Source organism: Rhodamnia argentea, chromosome 4 (genome assembly GCF_020921035.1).
Source record: "Rhodamnia argentea isolate NSW1041297 chromosome 4, ASM2092103v1, whole genome shotgun sequence".
In the NCBI taxonomy this organism is placed as follows: Eukaryota; Viridiplantae; Streptophyta; class Magnoliopsida; order Myrtales; family Myrtaceae; genus Rhodamnia; species Rhodamnia argentea.
The window spans coordinates 19,446,686-19,464,112 of NC_063153.1; the positions used below are offsets into that span (position 1 = coordinate 19,446,686).

General features: G+C 38.2%; 1 protein-coding gene across 5 annotated transcripts; it reads right to left on the reverse strand.

Annotated features, from left to right (window-relative positions):
- Positions 1–661: 661 nt before the first annotated feature.
- On the reverse strand, positions 662–8,656 carry LOC115752633 (AP2/ERF and B3 domain-containing transcription factor At1g51120-like). 5 transcript variants are annotated; one of them, XM_048278306.1, is made up of 4 exons: positions 8,295–8,656; positions 7,203–7,367; positions 6,992–7,059; positions 662–1,886 (listed from the first exon to the last, which is right to left on the reverse strand). In XM_048278306.1, exon 4 carries the CDS (start codon positions 1,883–1,885, stop codon positions 869–871), a length of 1,017 nt encoding a protein of 338 aa, XP_048134263.1. In that variant the 5' UTR covers position 1,886; positions 6,992–7,059; positions 7,203–7,367; positions 8,295–8,656; the 3' UTR covers positions 662–868. The 5 variants fall into 5 exon arrangements, with proteins under 5 accessions (XP_048134263.1, XP_048134262.1, XP_048134260.1 ...); XM_048278305.1 differs by having other exon boundaries at positions 7,203–7,882; XM_048278303.1 differs by having other exon boundaries at positions 7,203–8,060.
- Positions 8,657–17,427: the final 8,771 nt, after the last annotated feature.

Consider the following 17,427-nt stretch of genomic DNA (forward strand, 5'->3'; position numbering starts at 1 on the left):
TTTTTTTAGTGTGACAATTGACTCATCACCTGTCACGATCTAAGAGGAAGAGAGTTCTGGACAATGCCTTACTTGCCCACGTACATTTTTATAAGCGTAATGCCACTTTCAGTCAATTGTCCTTGCAAAAACAGCGCCTTTGCAGAGATGATTTCAGTACTAGTTTTGGCTAATTAACGTAACTAACTAGCCGGAAATAGGGTACAACATGCAATTTGCATTCACATCCTTTCGCACGGAATCAAAGCAAAGCGGTTTCAGATTCAAGTAGGTGCCGTGCCGAGCCTCAACCCGGTCATTCGCCATTGCTCTCACCCCGGCCATTCGCCATTGCTCGTGAGAGCTCACCTCGCGATGACTTGACGGCATTGGACCTAACTTCAGCAAAATGTAGACCAATTCGCATTGTTTCAAAGTATATTGAGAGGGTCAATATACATTGATATTCTGATTAATGTATCTGCTAAGCATCATCTTTGTCCTGAAATGGGCTTTTAAGCCTTTTAGCCTACTATGATCCAACTTTGTGAACTTGGTACCAAACCCAACTTGAGCGATGATGGCCCATGAAGTTGCAACCCAGAAATCTGCAATTATTTTGTGAATTTCAAAGGGGAAATTTCACACCAGTACCATTGAGATAGCACCGGTTAATCTGACCTAGAGAAATAAATTTGCTATTCCACCAAGTAAATCTTGGCATTTTCAAGACCACATTGTTTGTGACTTAAGCAACTTGGGAAGCACCAACTCTCACATCTGCCATATTAAACTTAGAACAAACATGAAACAAATAAATGAAAAGACTCACCGTTGGCTAAAACCCAAGAATCAAAACATGTTTAAGCCAGGGGGTGTTTGATTTTTTTTAACTGATTACAACACCAAAGAGTTTGAGGCCCTTCTTCATCTTCATGCTGCTCTCATCCTTCATCTCACCCTCCGCTGGCATGATCTCGATGCTTCCCTTGGCCTTCTCACCCAGCCCGCCGCCGTTATTGTCCCTCCGGTGCACATCGATCATGCAGAACGTCCTCCCTTCCTTCCGCGGTTCTCGGTACTCGCACATGTAGAAGGCGACCGTGTCGTTTGCCTTCAGCTCCTTCTCCTTCACGAACCGGTTCCAACCCCTCGTGAACACGAAGCTGTGGCTGCTGCTCCAGTAGCAGTACCGGAACTTCCACGACCGCATCGACCGGTCGTAGAACACCAGCTGCACGTCATCCAGGCCCAAGGTGCGGAGCTGCAGCGGCGCATCGCCCTTCCCGGCCTCCAAGCCCCCCGAGATGCGGGGGAGGTACTTCATGGCAAACTTCTTCGGGATGACGAGCCGGTTCAGCTTCCCCACATCGCTAGGCGTCAGCTCCTTCTGGAAGAGCTGCCTGCACACGAGCCCCCCATTGGGGTGGGCCAGGACTAGGTCGAGGCCCGCCTCCTGGTGGGGTGCGTTGGTCCGAGCCCTCACAAAGTCGGCGAACTTGGATTTGTAGGTGCCGTCCTTGATCATGGTGAGCACGGCCTCGGTGGAGTAGCAGCTCTGGAAGTTGAGCTCCTCGACCGAGAGCTTTGACCACGGAAAATTGCGGTGCGGATCCCCGCTCCGGAGCTTTATGGCGGCGCTGTCGTAGGCCATCGCCGCTTCCTCGTCGGACTTGAAGGTCCCAAGCCAAATTCTCTGGTGGTTGGCGTATATTTGCGCTCCCCAGTGTCCATTCTGTTGCTGGACGACTCCTTTGAATTTCGAGGTCGCACCATTAGGACTCTGCCGAGCGCGCTTATTGCTTGAGCGTGATGGCAAGGCGCTGCCATTTGAATCTGATCCTTCAACTAAGATGTTCCTATCGCCGTTTGATATCACGCTCAATGTTTCCTCCTCCATGGCCATCCTAGGAAGACGAAAAAGGAAAACGATCAAAGGATTATAAGTGTCACTATTGATAGAGAAAATGCCCAGAATTTTGACTTCAAAACATTCGACATACTGCCAAGCAAAGTTCTGGCACATGGAAGTTCTGCTAATTGAAATCTAGAGAAGAGTCGAGAAACAACCGACGCATGTGCAATGTGTGTGACAAACATCACAATCATGAATCTACCAAAAACCCCAAGCAAGAAAACAAAGCAAAAGAAAAGATAAATGAGAAGTATCGGATTTGGTAAACAGCCACAAACACCATCAGAATTATATCACCTTGCCTCTTGCGGAAAGTGAAGTATGAATAGTCAATACCAATCATGTCACACAAAGACACAAACATCATTAGATCCAAATGGACTTTCCATCATTAAAAATGGCAAATATCAATCCATGTACAGATTTCCCTAGACCAAACCTTCATGGTCTGATTTCACAATCCCAGTTGCTGCGACTGTGACTGAATCACAAAGCTAGGAAAAACCAAAAATACTACTCATGAGCCTGCATCCAGTATTCACACATATGGCATCAATCCATCTGAGATCAATGACCATTAAGTTGGGCTGATGTTTAACCTAGCATCGCATACAAAATACATGATTCCTGAGATGAATTGGGCTGTGAGCTAGCAACAAACCAGGCAGTGAATATCACATGAACTGATTGTCCATTCACAGAATTTTTATGCATACTGAAAAATTTGAAACAAATCAGAAAAGGGGCAAATCCTTCGAGCCAAGCCACTGAAAGAAGTTCATTCTCTACTTTCGATCTGGACGAAAAAGGCATAAACTCTTGATTCCCAAGGCAGTAAATATGAATCTTAGATCAAATTCCTTTTGTAGCCTTCACACCCCTGTATAATTGATGTCTTCGTAAGAGAATAAGAAATAAGGACTAACAACTATATAAGAGATAGCCCCGCGCCTTCCAGCAGCAAATTACGGCTGCAAATTAGAACTCAATCATAACAAAGCTTTAACCATAACGCACTAGTTCCTCTAGAGACTTTGGAAAGGGAAAAAAAGCCAATCCATATTGAAATCTAAGAAAGGGGAAAAAAAGTCAATCCATATTGAAATCTAAGACAAGCAATCGTGGTCATTCTGTAGAAAAATCTGCCGTCCTTCGAAACAAATTTGAGATCTTTCGAGGAGTTCTAATGAACATCACAGAGCAGACAAATCTAAATTAACACAAGAAGCTAATGCATATAGAACCAGGAAACTCACTCAAAACATTAAGTAATTTTTTGGCAACTTACGTGCAAACTGAATTGAATAGAACAACAGACAGGACGCACCAAATCCACTAAATGAATCCTCCTCTTCAACAAAAAGATGAAGACTGCAAGTGCTATTTCTATCATTGGAATTCAACCGTATTTAAAGTTGCTTGGACCCTTAGGACAGATACAACCTTTAAATTGCATACCATACAAAAAAGTGTGCAGAATGATGAAAAACACAGTTATAACTTGGAAAAAGGTAGAATAAGGAATAGGACAACATCATTTAAACCTGTCACGTTTAAAACTCTCAACATTCTATCATCCTGAATATATGGCAAGTACTAAACGATAGTAAACTATGGGTACCCTCAAACTTTTCGGGTTTTGCATTCTACCACTAAGGAAATTACTTTAATTCTTTACTAACTTGGGAAAGTCTTACAGCAAAAATATCCAAAATTTTTTTTTGTACATTTTACATATTTGAGGAGTTCGATAATAATCGACAAAAGTGAAATTCCAAATGCGTAATGCCATAGTTACCCCAATCATACACAAGTGCATCAACCACATATATTTAGAGTTAAGTACGTATGTGACTAATGTCCACAACATCCATCGACCAAAAGCATGGCTAGAGAAAGTTTCCTCCAAACAAGAGATGAACAAAAATATAGCACTTCCAATTTTCCCTCACATTGCACTATTAATTGCTTGCGAAATAGTAAAAAGACGACTCAGACTTCCAACAGTGGCAAGGTGTTGGGAGAGGGTCATTTATTATATATGGCCTTGCCCTTGCTTTATCTACTAAGAAGCTGTTTCCACGACTCAAATCCATGATCGTTAGGTCAGAAGTGGGACTTTATCATTATGCCAAGGCTCACTCTCAAGACGACACTCTAACATCACTCTCCCCTTCTTAAGAAGAAATATGAAACAAACTAATCCATCTTCTTGTGTCATCCCTCAATAAAAACCGGCAAGTCTATACAATGTCAAAGATAGCTAGGTAAATTAATCATCGATCCATTGCAAGTCTACGCTCAAACAAACTAATTCATCTTCTTGTGTCATCCCTAAAAAAAAACTGGCAAGTCTATAAAATGTCAAAGATAGCTATGTACATTAATCATCGATCCATTGCAAGTCTACGCTCAAACTCCTCCTCCTTCCAACCCCCTTCTTTTTTTCTCCCCAAATCGTCAATTTTCAATCATTTACCCATTCCTCCATTGCCCAACCCATGACTGCAACCACTGGCGGCGCTTGAAATGTCTTAGATTCTAAAGATCTCTACTAAACCCAACTTTATGAAAAGATAGATTGGCATACACTACTTAGTCATGTTGTTAGTTTTTATTAATTAAGAGTTTCAGGGACCATCAAAGCACCGGCAAGAAACTCTAACTAAGTCACAACCTAAATTTGCTTCTCAAAGACATAAAAGAAAAGAAGCCACTGTTGCGCCAAAAGTATGGTTCTACTAAACCTAATGCAGTAATATATAAAGGGCATAGGGGACGTGTTGAGCAAATGCAAATCCATTTGTCTACAATAAGTCCAATGGCAAAGGACTTTGATCATGATGACCCAACAAAAGATTGGCCACAGCACAACTCTGATTAGTGCAATAGTCTAACATTGCACAATTCAAGTGAAGGTAATAAAATTAGGAAAATAGCTTAAAGAAAAATTTAAGATTGCATAACTCTAGATAAGATAAAGCAAAAGACCCTTGTCAAAAGTGTACACTGCATGAACTTCAACTAAAGCTTCAAATGCAGATAAAATATGTAAACTTACACCACACTAACCGACATAAACTAAGTTCTTTGGCAATCGTACTAATTTGACAGAAGAGTAATCACCTTTTACTACCACACTAGGTGCGCATGGGAGTACTTGCAAAATCAACAAGACTAAGCGGGTTCCAAGCTGAGTACATAAATCACATGTAGGTTGTAGGTTCCAAAAGTTCAGAACCAATCCGAACAGGCATCTGTAATAGGGTACGGCGTCATATACACCTCGTAGTCAATCCGGATCTCATACCCTCTATAATGATTTCATGTGTCAGTACACCGGCCACACGGCTACGTGGTTCAAGCAACCGATAATGTTATCCAGCTTAAAATTTGAAGTAACTTATTTGTTTTGGTTTGTTACACCATCTCATTGCCACGTGATGCAACCATCCCATGAAATACCTTCTCCCTGTGTAAGCCACTATGCACAACTATACATGGTATTCCATAAGATACTTTTTAAAAAGATGTGTGTGCAGTGCATGAACACAAAAATCTGATTCAATCTTAGTGATTCATGTCTTCTACACAAACATTGATATGAAACTTGTAGAATTATCTCATGAGATGAAAAAATTTCACTGTTGTGCTTGCTATGTTTCATGACTCTTTATGTTATTCACGTAAATTCATCTTCTAGTACATGATATACTTCCTTTTCAAAGTTCAAAGAAATGATCAGGGTACTTGGAACCAATGAAACCGACAGATTCCGTGTTTGGGAATGGTTCTAGGAACTTAAATAGCGTAGTTTTTAGGTCGCAAAAATTGTGAATTGGTCGATAGGATAATTCTAGAGTGTGGAAAATACCTACTGATATCAGGAATCAGATTCAAATTGCAAAAGAATCTTTCTTCTTCTACCATACTTCATTGATAACCAAGAGTATTGAAGAAAAGCCGAAAAAGGACACACAGGTTTAACTTGAAAGGATGGTGTAACAGTTTTCAAATCAAAAGAAATATACATAATTGACAAAGCCCATAATTGGCCAGAAGAGGAAAATTTCCATAATGCTAAGAAAGAGAAATAAAGAAATTAGCCACAAACACTAGCCTAGCAAAATCTAGACTCTAGATCGTGCAATTCAAATGGTTAACACTATGAGATAACAAGGTCTTTAAGCACTAGAACCTTGCCAAGTAGTCCTTCATCAAGTGATATCGTAATAACGCACCCTCCAAGACACATAAAGTAAACCAACATGGGTCAAACGCCATTAAGAGGAAATCTCAATTTGGGTGCCAAGATTCTTCCACTTAACAATGGCTTTTCGTACAGCATCGGCTTCAATAGTCACTAAAGAAGAGAGACTATGGTATAACACAGTAATATATTACTCACCTCTTTTATGGCCCATTAAACCGCCTTTCATATCGATAAATCTCACAATAAATTCAAGAGGGAGAACATAAGACTAATCACTAACAAATTTTCCCGCTAAGAATAGGCATGTCCAAATAACATGGACAAGTAAATCCTCAAAGCGTCATCCTCGAGACAACCTATCCATGATATTCAAATTATCAGCAGCCCGGAAAAGAAATTATTAAGCGTATACTTCTCTTCGGCCAAGTTAAGTCTAAATTGGAAAAGAAGAAACTCTTAGCTTTTGGCCTCTCCACTTTCAAAATCTAGCAACCTATTACTTCCCCCAAAGATCCGAATTTCATCATAAATGGGGAAAATCCAGCAAGACCCGCGAAAGGGCTCAATTCGAAATCAATGCTCCGCTGACAGAGATTTAGGGAAAAACTAACTAAGAGAGATTAATTAATTCTAGTAAAAAAAAAAACCGAAACTTTTGTTCTAAACTCTGATTGAATCTATGGTCATATCAAGTTTCAAAGTTCATCCGGCATCTTTGCTAATGCCAACCAGCTTGACACTCACATCCTTGGCTCCCACTAGTTCAAGCAGTCCATGAACCAAGCAAAAGCTAAACACACATAAAATCAAACGAAATCGAAAACAGCAGACCACACTAAGAAGCTATAATCGACTGGGGAAGATGATGGTGCTGAGATTCTTACCTGCTCCGCCGCGCGGTCGGAAACAGAAGCAATTAAATTTTGGTGCTCCCCAGGGAGAAAGCAAAGCCCTTTTTCCAGATTGAAACAATTACAAAACAAAAACTCAGATCACGACTTAAGTAGGAAGATTATAGAATCTCAGACAAGGCAAGAAATAAAGAATGAAATTCCGGATCTATCTATTGACGTGGGATAGCAATCAGATACTGACCAGAGAACCCATGAAATCTTCTCTTCACTCATGGCAATAACACAGTGTGCATCGACCCAAAAGAGGAAAGAGATGGATCTTGCCATATTTAGGGCCAATTCGTACTGGAAACAATGTATATTTCAGAAGGTCCTAGCCCCTCTCTGCTACAAGATTTTCAAAAAGCTGCAGGAAAATAATGCTTGATGAGATTTCAAGAAACGAAATATAAGTAAACTTTCTCTCGGTTTGAATTTCTTGAACCCAAAATAGGGTTTCGTATATGGAAATTCAAGAACCCACCATCAGCGCCAGATTGCGATAAAACTTACCTCCACATATTGCCTTCTGAGGAAAATTGCATCCCGCTGAAGAAAAAACATGAGAGAGCGAGAGAGTGTGTATGTGTTGGCTATGTGCTAAGCATAAAATTTTGCAGTTTTTCCGTTAAACATGAATAGTGAAACGAGGCAAATAACCATGAAAAGTCGCTCCAGTTGCCCAATTTTTCATTCTTTAAGAGATATTAACTATGCATTTCTTGGATGGATAAACGAGGGAAAGCTAACATTTGGCAAATTAATAAAACAATGAAAAGACGAAGCACACGAACAATGACCGAGATAATCGTTCGGCACGCTTGAATTCTCTTGATCTTCAACCTGCCAACGCCAGAGACAGTGAGAATAGAGCCAAAGAAGCTGCAGAAGATCAAATGGATGAGGAAAGGCTTGAGCTCATCTCTCTCTCTCTCGAACACACGCAGAAAAACGCAGACAGCCCCACTTTTTCAGCTACCGATCGCCTTCACAAAGCTTGCTTTCCTTTCTTTTCCAGAACCCTCAGAGAGCAAGAGACATGTGGATACGAGATGGACACCTGGCCAGGTATGAAAGTAAATAACGTATGATTCTGATTCAGAATGACCAAGAAGCCGCCAGATGGAGAAATCAGCACAGCCCTCCTCTGGGGACACATAAAATTATGTGTCAAGAAGGCCCAGCAAATATAAATCTTTTCTTAATGAGAGCGAGAGGGAGAGAGAGGAAACAACTTGGAAACTGCTAAAAAGGGAAGCAAGTGGAGACTGACAGAAGAGAAGTGAGCACGCACCCGCAAAGGCATGACCCTCACACAATTGCCTGCGTGTGCTCACTCTCTTCTGTCACTCTTTCTCTCTCTTCCTCTCTCCACCGGACAAAAACAAGAAAAGCTTCGGAATCATCCTCCAATCAAAAAGCACCCAGATTCTTATGCGCGTGTCTGAATGTTGTTGGATCACAGATCTGCAAACCCCACGAACTTGAACCGCCTCAGCTTCGTTTCTGTCGTCAAGAAACTCAACCCCAGATCTTACCCTTCAGCGCAAACCAATCAAGATCCATACTTTGAACACCAACTAGGGTTTATATCACCCCTTTCGCACAGAAACAGCCCAACCCTCATTCCAGGAGCATCATTTTCATCTCTACCAGACCCTCAACAAACCCCGCACCCCAAAACAACACCACCCCCCCCCCCCCGCCCCGCTCTCGAAGAGCATCATCTTTAGCAGACACCTTCTTTTTTGGGCTTCACCAGGTGGATGATGTATACTGCTGCTGCTGCTTCGCGTGCAATGCATAAAACGAGTGAACAGAAATAAATGTGGGGATTAGTTGAGTGGTGTCCATGAAATTCGTGGGCTAGTGGGGGAGAAGAGAGAGACAGAGAGACAGAGAGGGAGAGAGAGAGACAAGGGAAACTGCTAATCGGGTGTTTTACGAATAATTAATCGGCTGTGTTGGTGATTTGATTGATAAGGTGGATTTTGAGCCGTTGATGGGTCGTCGTGGTGGGTTCCATCCGTCGGTTTTTTCTGATGATGGGTGAATCGTGCGGATTAGGCCTGCGTCAAACCCGGGAGACAACATAAAGACGGTTCGTCCTCTTAAAATATCTCTCCCGCGCCCCCGCCCCCGCCCCACCCACCACACCCCCCGCCCCCGGGGGACACCTCCATTAATCAATAAGGGAAAGTTTTCTTTTTTTCTTCGGGAAAACAAAAATTAAGGGAGCAAAATCTCACAAATAACTTTTAAACTTTAACCCAAATCCGAAATGCTCAATCTAGTTTCTGAATTTTCAATTTATTGGATCTAACCTCAGTCCTCAAGGGCTCCCCGAATTTTATCAATTCAGGATTTTGTTGAGGTTCTAGATACTTGTTCTAGATGTACTATACATGTATTGTTTATCATATTTTTGATGAATAAGGTATACACCTTAGGAATTAATGTGCAATTTTTGTTACATTTTTTTTATTAACAGTAAAAGTAGATTATCATCTAGGCTATATCGGGTCGATATTCCTGCATTTGAAAACATGCGTCTTTCACAAGGATATCTAACAACAATACTACTTCATCTACAGGTAGTTGTGCCTATATTGATCTAAAAATTTTGTTACTAAATTCTTTTATTGGAGAAATTTTCAAGCTTTTATTTTTCATGTTTTCTTTATTATATTTTGTTAAATCTGTAAATAAGGAAAGTAAAATAGCAGCAATATGAACCCACTACAACTCTAAATCAGGTTCTTCCTTTTCTATTATAATGCTTAAATGGAACTATTGTAGTATTTATAGAGCCCAAAAAGGCAGTAAAAACATAGCATACTTTTGTTAATTTAGGAAGTTGATTGAAATGAAAAGATTTTCTGAAATCTGGAAAATATTACAACTATGAAAACTTGTGATCAGGACCCAAAAACTTATTTGACTATGTTTTGAAAAATTAAAGAACTAGATTGAACAAATTAAAAATTTAGCTGCTAAATTGAACAATTAAGATTAGTTTAAGGATAACATTGAACAAATTAAAAGTTCATGGATTATTTGTGTCGTTGTCTAAAAAAAAAAAGAGCGGTTAAAAAATGTTAAAGTTTTGTATTGTTACTTTTTGGAAGTTTCTACCTTAAATAATAATCTTGAGATTTCCATCCTCTTGTATTCCTAACAAAAAATGGGGCCGCATTTGTTAATGTAGCCTACTATCATAAATGATAAATATTTTATAAAGACTGCCTACTACAATAAGTGAACAATTGCACTTGAAAATTAATTTGGCTAACTCTAATAACACTATTTGAAAAATAATTTTCATTTAAATATAACTTGCCTATAGATGCGATAACCCATATCCGATTATGCAATTTGATTATATGAATTCACAATGAAACTAAAAATGGTATTTTGTCAGTATTATATTTAATGCTTTCCGATTCATCGATTTAAATCTATGTTTGATTTCATAAAGTACACTTAAATAAAAAGAATTAACATAGATGGAATTTGAAAATTGAGTCAAATTGAAATTTCTTAAATAGAATTTAAACAAAGATATAATCTCTTGACTTTTTACTATATATATTGAAGCGATTTAGTTTGGTAAGTAAAGAACATTTCACTAAGTAAAGAAATCCACTCAATTTGAAAATAAATTACAATATAAAAAACTAAAATTATGTGGTAATAATAATAATAATTAAACTATCGACAACTTAAGAATAACTATGTTAAATATTAAGCACAACAATCTTTTGCACTTAAAAGATAAATCCAGTAAATTCTAGAAAAAAATTGCATCTGGAAAGTTAAAAAATCTATTGAAGCTTAAGGCATTGCTCATTATTTTTCATCTTTATGCAAGATAATGTCAATAATGACTTTTATCTTTTGTAAGTGTTTGTTCATTTTTAATGTCATGTAATTAATTACTCTTACTTACTTAACCAGTTGTCTTAAACTTGCAATTTATCCTAAATTACATATTATGAGGGATTGCCTAAAACTAACGTTTTACTTTAGCCTTTCAAATGAATAAAACGAAAATTAGATTTAACAAATATAGCACCGGATTAAATAGTTTTTAAGCTCTCCTCTTCTAACTTGTCTATATATGTTTTAAGTTTTGTATCATCTTTGTATCGTATGTACTCAACAGACAATAGCCTCAAATAACATAAAAAAATACAGAGATAGAAATAGTTGAGTTAACATCAAATTCGATGCAACTCGAACATTATTAGAGTTAATTTTTCTGAAAATTCAAACAGAAAGAATAGAGTTAATGTATCCCTTACCAAAAAAAAGAAAGAAAATAATTAATTTATGAAATATTGATTGCCTATGTTCGTGAAATTTTACAAAATGTCTTCCTCGCAAAATCTCACTCTCGGTGAAATTTTGCAAAATTATTATATTATTTTACCAAAATAATAATAATAATAATAATAATAATGTACAGATACCTCCACCCGAAGTTCGCAACTTTATGAGCACCACCATACCCGCACCCACTTTTTCTTTTTTCTTTTTCGAAAAAAAGATACAATTCATATATTAGAATAATTCTCGACGAGATTGAGAGGTACATCGATGGCTTTCAAACCTAGCAAATCCCAAATAACAACAAGCAAAAGGCAGAAATAACAAAACACAATCGGTAGCTAAAGGCACACTCTCATCCTTCAAGATCGGATCCGTCACCGTAAGCATTCGGCGGCCAATCACCAGATTTAGTAATAAGCACACGCCTAGAATTCTTACTCCATATGCAACGACTCGCAGTGCATGTCTAGATTCGACGTCCCCATCACCATCGCCGTACATCAAAATATTGAAAGAACAAGATCAAATACACGTAAGGAACTTCCAAATCTATATGTAGATCTAGTTCGGGAAGAGTAAAACACACAAAACTCAACCTAAATCTAAATTGGGAGAAGAGAGCGACCTAATCTTGAGATTGTAGAGCCACATTACGAATATCTCCATCGGTAATCGCCAGCTAAACGAACGGCAAAAATGCTCTCCATGTATACTCAAGATCAGCAGCAAAAAATTATTTACGCACACAAACTACGAGAACATATCGGTATAGAAGAGAAAGCAAGTGCTTCAAAAGAGAGAGAGAAGATGGAAAGGGGTGAGGGTAGAGATGGCTGGTTTCGTGGAACCGCCGGTTCCGGTTCCAGAACAGGCCGTTGAAAATACCGGTTTCGGGCCGGTTCCAGTTCCGATTCGAAACCGCCAGTTCCCGGGCCGATTCCTTCCGGTTCCTTTTTTAATTTTAATTTTTAAAATAATAAATAATAAAATAAATATAATAAATTATAAAATATAAAATATAATCAAATTGTACATTGTAATAAAATGTGGGGAAAAAATAGAGAGAGGAGAAATGAGCTTGAACTTAATGAATTATCATTAAATGCCTACATATCTTCTTGGGGATAGAAGAATCAAAGCCCATGTAGTTATTTTACCTTTGATAACACCAATTTACCTCATCGTCAATCGTTGCTACCCATTGTGGTACCCGTGACAGTGGTATCTCCACAATCCTTGCTAAAAAATTCGTGTTCTCGATCCAGCTCTTGGTGTCGAAATTTCGCTCTCGTCCAATCGTCGACACAAGCTTGAGCTTCCACAGACTCCGGGCTTAATCTTGAACAGCGAGAGTCCAAAGCTAATCCTCCAGCGCAAAATGCTTGTTCAACTGCAATTGTTGAAGAAAGGGTTGCTAATATCTGGTGAGCGATGAAGGCGAGAATTGGGTAATCGATTTGGCGACTCTTCCACCACTTTATGATTTCGAAATCTATATTATGTTCCGTATCACGAAACTCAAATTGAGTGGTTAAATATTTTTCTAATTCAGAAACACTACTTGTTGCCCTTTTTTGTTTTTTTGGCCTACTCTTGAACATATTATACCCTCTACTAAGTGAACTACCACCTTCGCCACGTGAGGCGGTAGATTGTAAAGATCCGGAATCACTTAAACCATATCTACTACAAAATTCTCCATATAATATTACTATAGATTCTTTAACATCTCATTGTATATGTGAAATATCTATTGAATCTTCCAAATGTAAACAATCATGATAATACACATTCAAATAATCTAGTAAACCTTCTAATTTAATACGTGGATCAAAAACAATACCAACTAAATATATAAGAGGAATTTGCAAATAATAATGCAACCATTTTTCTCGCATTACTAAAATAGTTCGAGCTAATTCAATATCATTTTCATATTCACTAAAAACACTATCAATATTAACACACTCTATTAAAAATAAATGCGTAGTAGGATAATAAATACCAGATAAAGTCCTAGTAGCATCATTAAAAATTTTCAAAAAATCTAAATTTTTTTTGCAAAAGTCCCAATGTTGCGGAAGTAAAGTAATTTCGAGAATATTTTGTGAAATAAACATACATAATAAATTTTTGTAATCAAAAGTTTGCCGAAGCAACTCGTACGTAGAATTCCAACGAGTCGGAATATCTTTTGGAAATCTTCTTGCCCTTCTCCCATATTGTTTACAAAATTTTTCCTATGATTTCATAAAATGGGGACGACTCCATAAAAATTTAATTGCACCCTTTATTGGGGCGAGAGAAGTGTCAAGAGTTCGTAAACCATCTTGTACACATAAATTTAAAACATGACAAGCACATTTAATGTGAAAAAATTATCCGCCAAAAGTGGGTTTGCAAATATTTTTTAATTCGGGAATAAAAACGGTATTTGCGGCAGCATTATCAAAACCAATTGAAAATACTTTATTTATCAAATTATATTCTTCTAAAACTTGCCTAATTATTCTATAAATATTATGAGCCGAATGTCTTTCATCAAAAACTCGAAATGCAATAAGTCTTTTTTGAATGATCCAATCGTCACTTATCCAATGACACGTGACACCCATATAAGAATGAATTTGTCAAGGATCACTCCAAATATCATTACCTATATGCACACGCCCATTGAATTCCATAAAAATTTTTGCTAAAGATTTTTTTCCTTTTTTATAAAGATGAAAAACTTCGCGTTTAAGAGTACTTTTTGGAATAGTTGGTGCTTGCGGAATCAGCGCAATATTTATCAAATATTTCATATTAAAATTTTCACTAGTATTAAACGGAGCATGATCATGGGCAAAATATTCAGCTAATGTTTGTTTATAAAGTGCATCGGTGTAACGAAATAAAGGATAAAGATTAGAAGTGGCATACCTGGAAATTTGTTGTTGCGTATTGTCCATCCCCGTTTGTGTTGGATGTTTTTTGTCGGATGCCGACAGAATATTTCATAGCCGTCTCCTTTCGTAAATTTATATGTTTGCGAACAAACTTACATTTTATATTATACTTACCTTCGCCTTCATCACGTACCTTATCGAAATGTAGTCACAAGTCGGATGTATTATCTCGGCCCTTCCGTTCCGACTCATTTGCTGTTGACCTTTCTTTGACACCAATGGGAGGATGAAGACTTTCTTGTGTTGGGATGTGCTCGACGTTCGGAATCGGGACATAGTTGATATTATCGTCGTTGTCTTCCCAACATGCATACTCACGAGGATCATATTCGGGAATGGGATACTCGGAATCTCTCATAGTCATCTTGCCCTTGTCGGCATTTCCGCTTCCACTTACCATTTTTGAGAGAATTGATCGGAAATCCGATTGAGAGAATTGAGGTGAGATTGAGAGAATTGAGCGAATTGAGAGGATTTGAGAGGATTTGAGAGAACTGTTGAGAGGGTTTGTGAGAAAAATAAAAAGGAGATGATAGGTATTTATAGACAAGAATTAAAAATAATTCATATATATATTTTTTAGGCAACGGCCAATTTGGCCTTTGTGGCCTGTGGGGGGTGGGGCGAGGGGGGCCCGTGGGCTCTTTGCCCCACCATATCTTTTTTTTTTTAAATAATAAATAATTGGTTGGAACCGTAGGCCCGGTCAACGGGCCGGTTTCGGGCCCACGGTTCCAAATGGCCACCTCTAGGTGAGGGACCCTCCACACATTGCGGGAACCGGAAAACTACTACGACGTGGCACTAATGGCATCAATAAATATAGCCCTCATAATAATTAATTTGAATGAATATTCTGGGTCTATATAGTATATATAATTTCTCCTTTTCGTTGGCTACTTTCATTATGACAGGTATTATCTGCTAATCTACTAATTAAATGCGTAATTGCCGAAAAAAAAAACATTATCCATTACCTCGGTAAAGTCGTGAAAACATCACTCCCTCTGCCACCGTTTTTGGCGGTGGCTAACTTCAAGTTCTGACGGAGAGTCTTGCTCGGGTGCGCATGCGTGCATGTCGATCTTTTAGACATAAATCAAATGAATATCATGTGTGTATATATACATGGTTCTTTTTCTCCCTTCGGTTCGTGTCTAATGTCTACGAATCTGAAAACCCAAGAATTGAAAAATTTTCAGCAGTTGTATGGAAAGATCTTTTGACAAGCGAAAGATCATGTTACCCTAAAGATCTCACACATGTTACGAAATGTTTATAGTGGTTTGAAAATTTAAGCTAATTGGAATATCCAATTAAAATAGTTCTGCTCGGAGAGTTAAGGTCCCTTTCCCCATCAATTGTGATGGATGTGAATCGTGGCTAGTTCCTTAACCATCCATTTCGGTACTTATTTGAATTTGGGGCAAAAGTTTAACAAGCAATATGATCATCGAATATATGAAGCTCAACAGTGGAATAGAAAGTGCAGCCCGTCAAACGAGTGGATCGGATCGAAAATGATCATACTCAAATTGACCTATACTTAATTATATCAACATATACACACTCGGATATATATACACACACATAGATACACACATAAAATATGACGTGCAATTTTCAAAAGAAGACACATGTAATTCTCAATCGGTTATACAATATCATTGTCAAACCATATGAGATAGGATGATTAGGCCGATAGACAAAAGCCTGGTTCAATGCCGACGTATCATTGGAATAACCGTATCCAAGATTGACAATACAAGAGCGTGCAATGCACAACATCTTGTGGGAGAAAACAAGGAGAAATCAAACACATGGAATCTCCAACACATTATTACACGAACGTCCAATTCCGAATTGGAACCCCCAACTTCGTACCTACTGCCTAGGGCTCCATCCATTCGAGTTGCACTTGCTTGTGCTCCAACAGTGGCTTGTCTCCACTACAATGTCAATCCCTAGTGATATCCATTACCTAGCTAATTTTCTACCATCATGCCCAGAGATAGCCGATCCGAAACAAATAAATATAAAAATTTACAATCCAAGATGGACTTTTTTCGAGACCATTAGTGGATAAATATGATTTTTTTTTTCGATGGACGAAAACGCAAGCATGTTCAAATACTAAACCACACATTTATCTAATAATTTAAATTTTTAGAATAGTGGCGGTGGTTTCACAAAATCCTAAACCTTTGAAATAGTTAGCAGTTATCTCACAAAATCTCACATGATGTCAGAACAAAGTTTTGAGTTCAAATCTTTACATATCTCTATTAGCCTCCCAGTTACATATTTCCACGTTCTAGGCTTAGGCCAAAATTCAACCTCTATGTGAGGGGGTGTGTTAGCTTATTTAAATATTATACTACACATTCATCTAATAATTTTAAGTTTTTAAAATAATTGTTAGTGGTCTCGACAAATTTCACATATGCATTAAGAACATGTAACGGTGTTTCTACAAAATCTTACATAATATCGGAGAAGGGTTATAAGTTCAAATCTTTCTAGGCCTCTATTTGCCTATTTGCCTCCCCAATAACATATTTCTACGCTTTCCGCTTAAGAAAAAAAAAATACAATATTAAAAGGCCTTCATCTAATAGCTTAAAATTTTAAAATAGTTAACATTGGTCCCATAAAATCTCATATTATATCCAATGCACCCTTGGATCCATTCCAGGTGCACATTTGGACAACACCTCGGTGTATAACAAAGTATGATCCCCATTGTACAATAGTGTTCACTTGAGTGTATGCACCGTTATGAGGAAGCAACCAGTCAAATTCATTCAACGATGGTTATTTCAACGCTAGTTGTATTTGCTGCGTCGCCACTAACTATTTTGTCGGCAAAGCTAGTCACATATGTCGTTTGTTGTTTCTCTTCGATTCTCGGCTAGGTCATTACAATGCCAATCTCTCAGACCACGTCGCTCGATAATTGTTTTGAAAATAAAGCTAGCCGCATCGATCGCTTGCTGTTACAACGCTATCCGCATCGACCACACTCATCGAACGACTATTTTAGCCAGCAAAATCAGTCGTATCGGCCTCTTGTTGTTTTCCTTTGATTCACAACCTTCCGCTTCTCATGTTGAAGAACCAACACCACCACTAGGCTCATCGCCCTCG

Coding starts and splice junctions, on each gene's coding strand:
- LOC115752633 (XM_048278306.1), bottom strand. CDS start 1,885: ATGGCCATGGAGGAGGAAACATTGAGCGTGATATCAAACGGCGATAGG.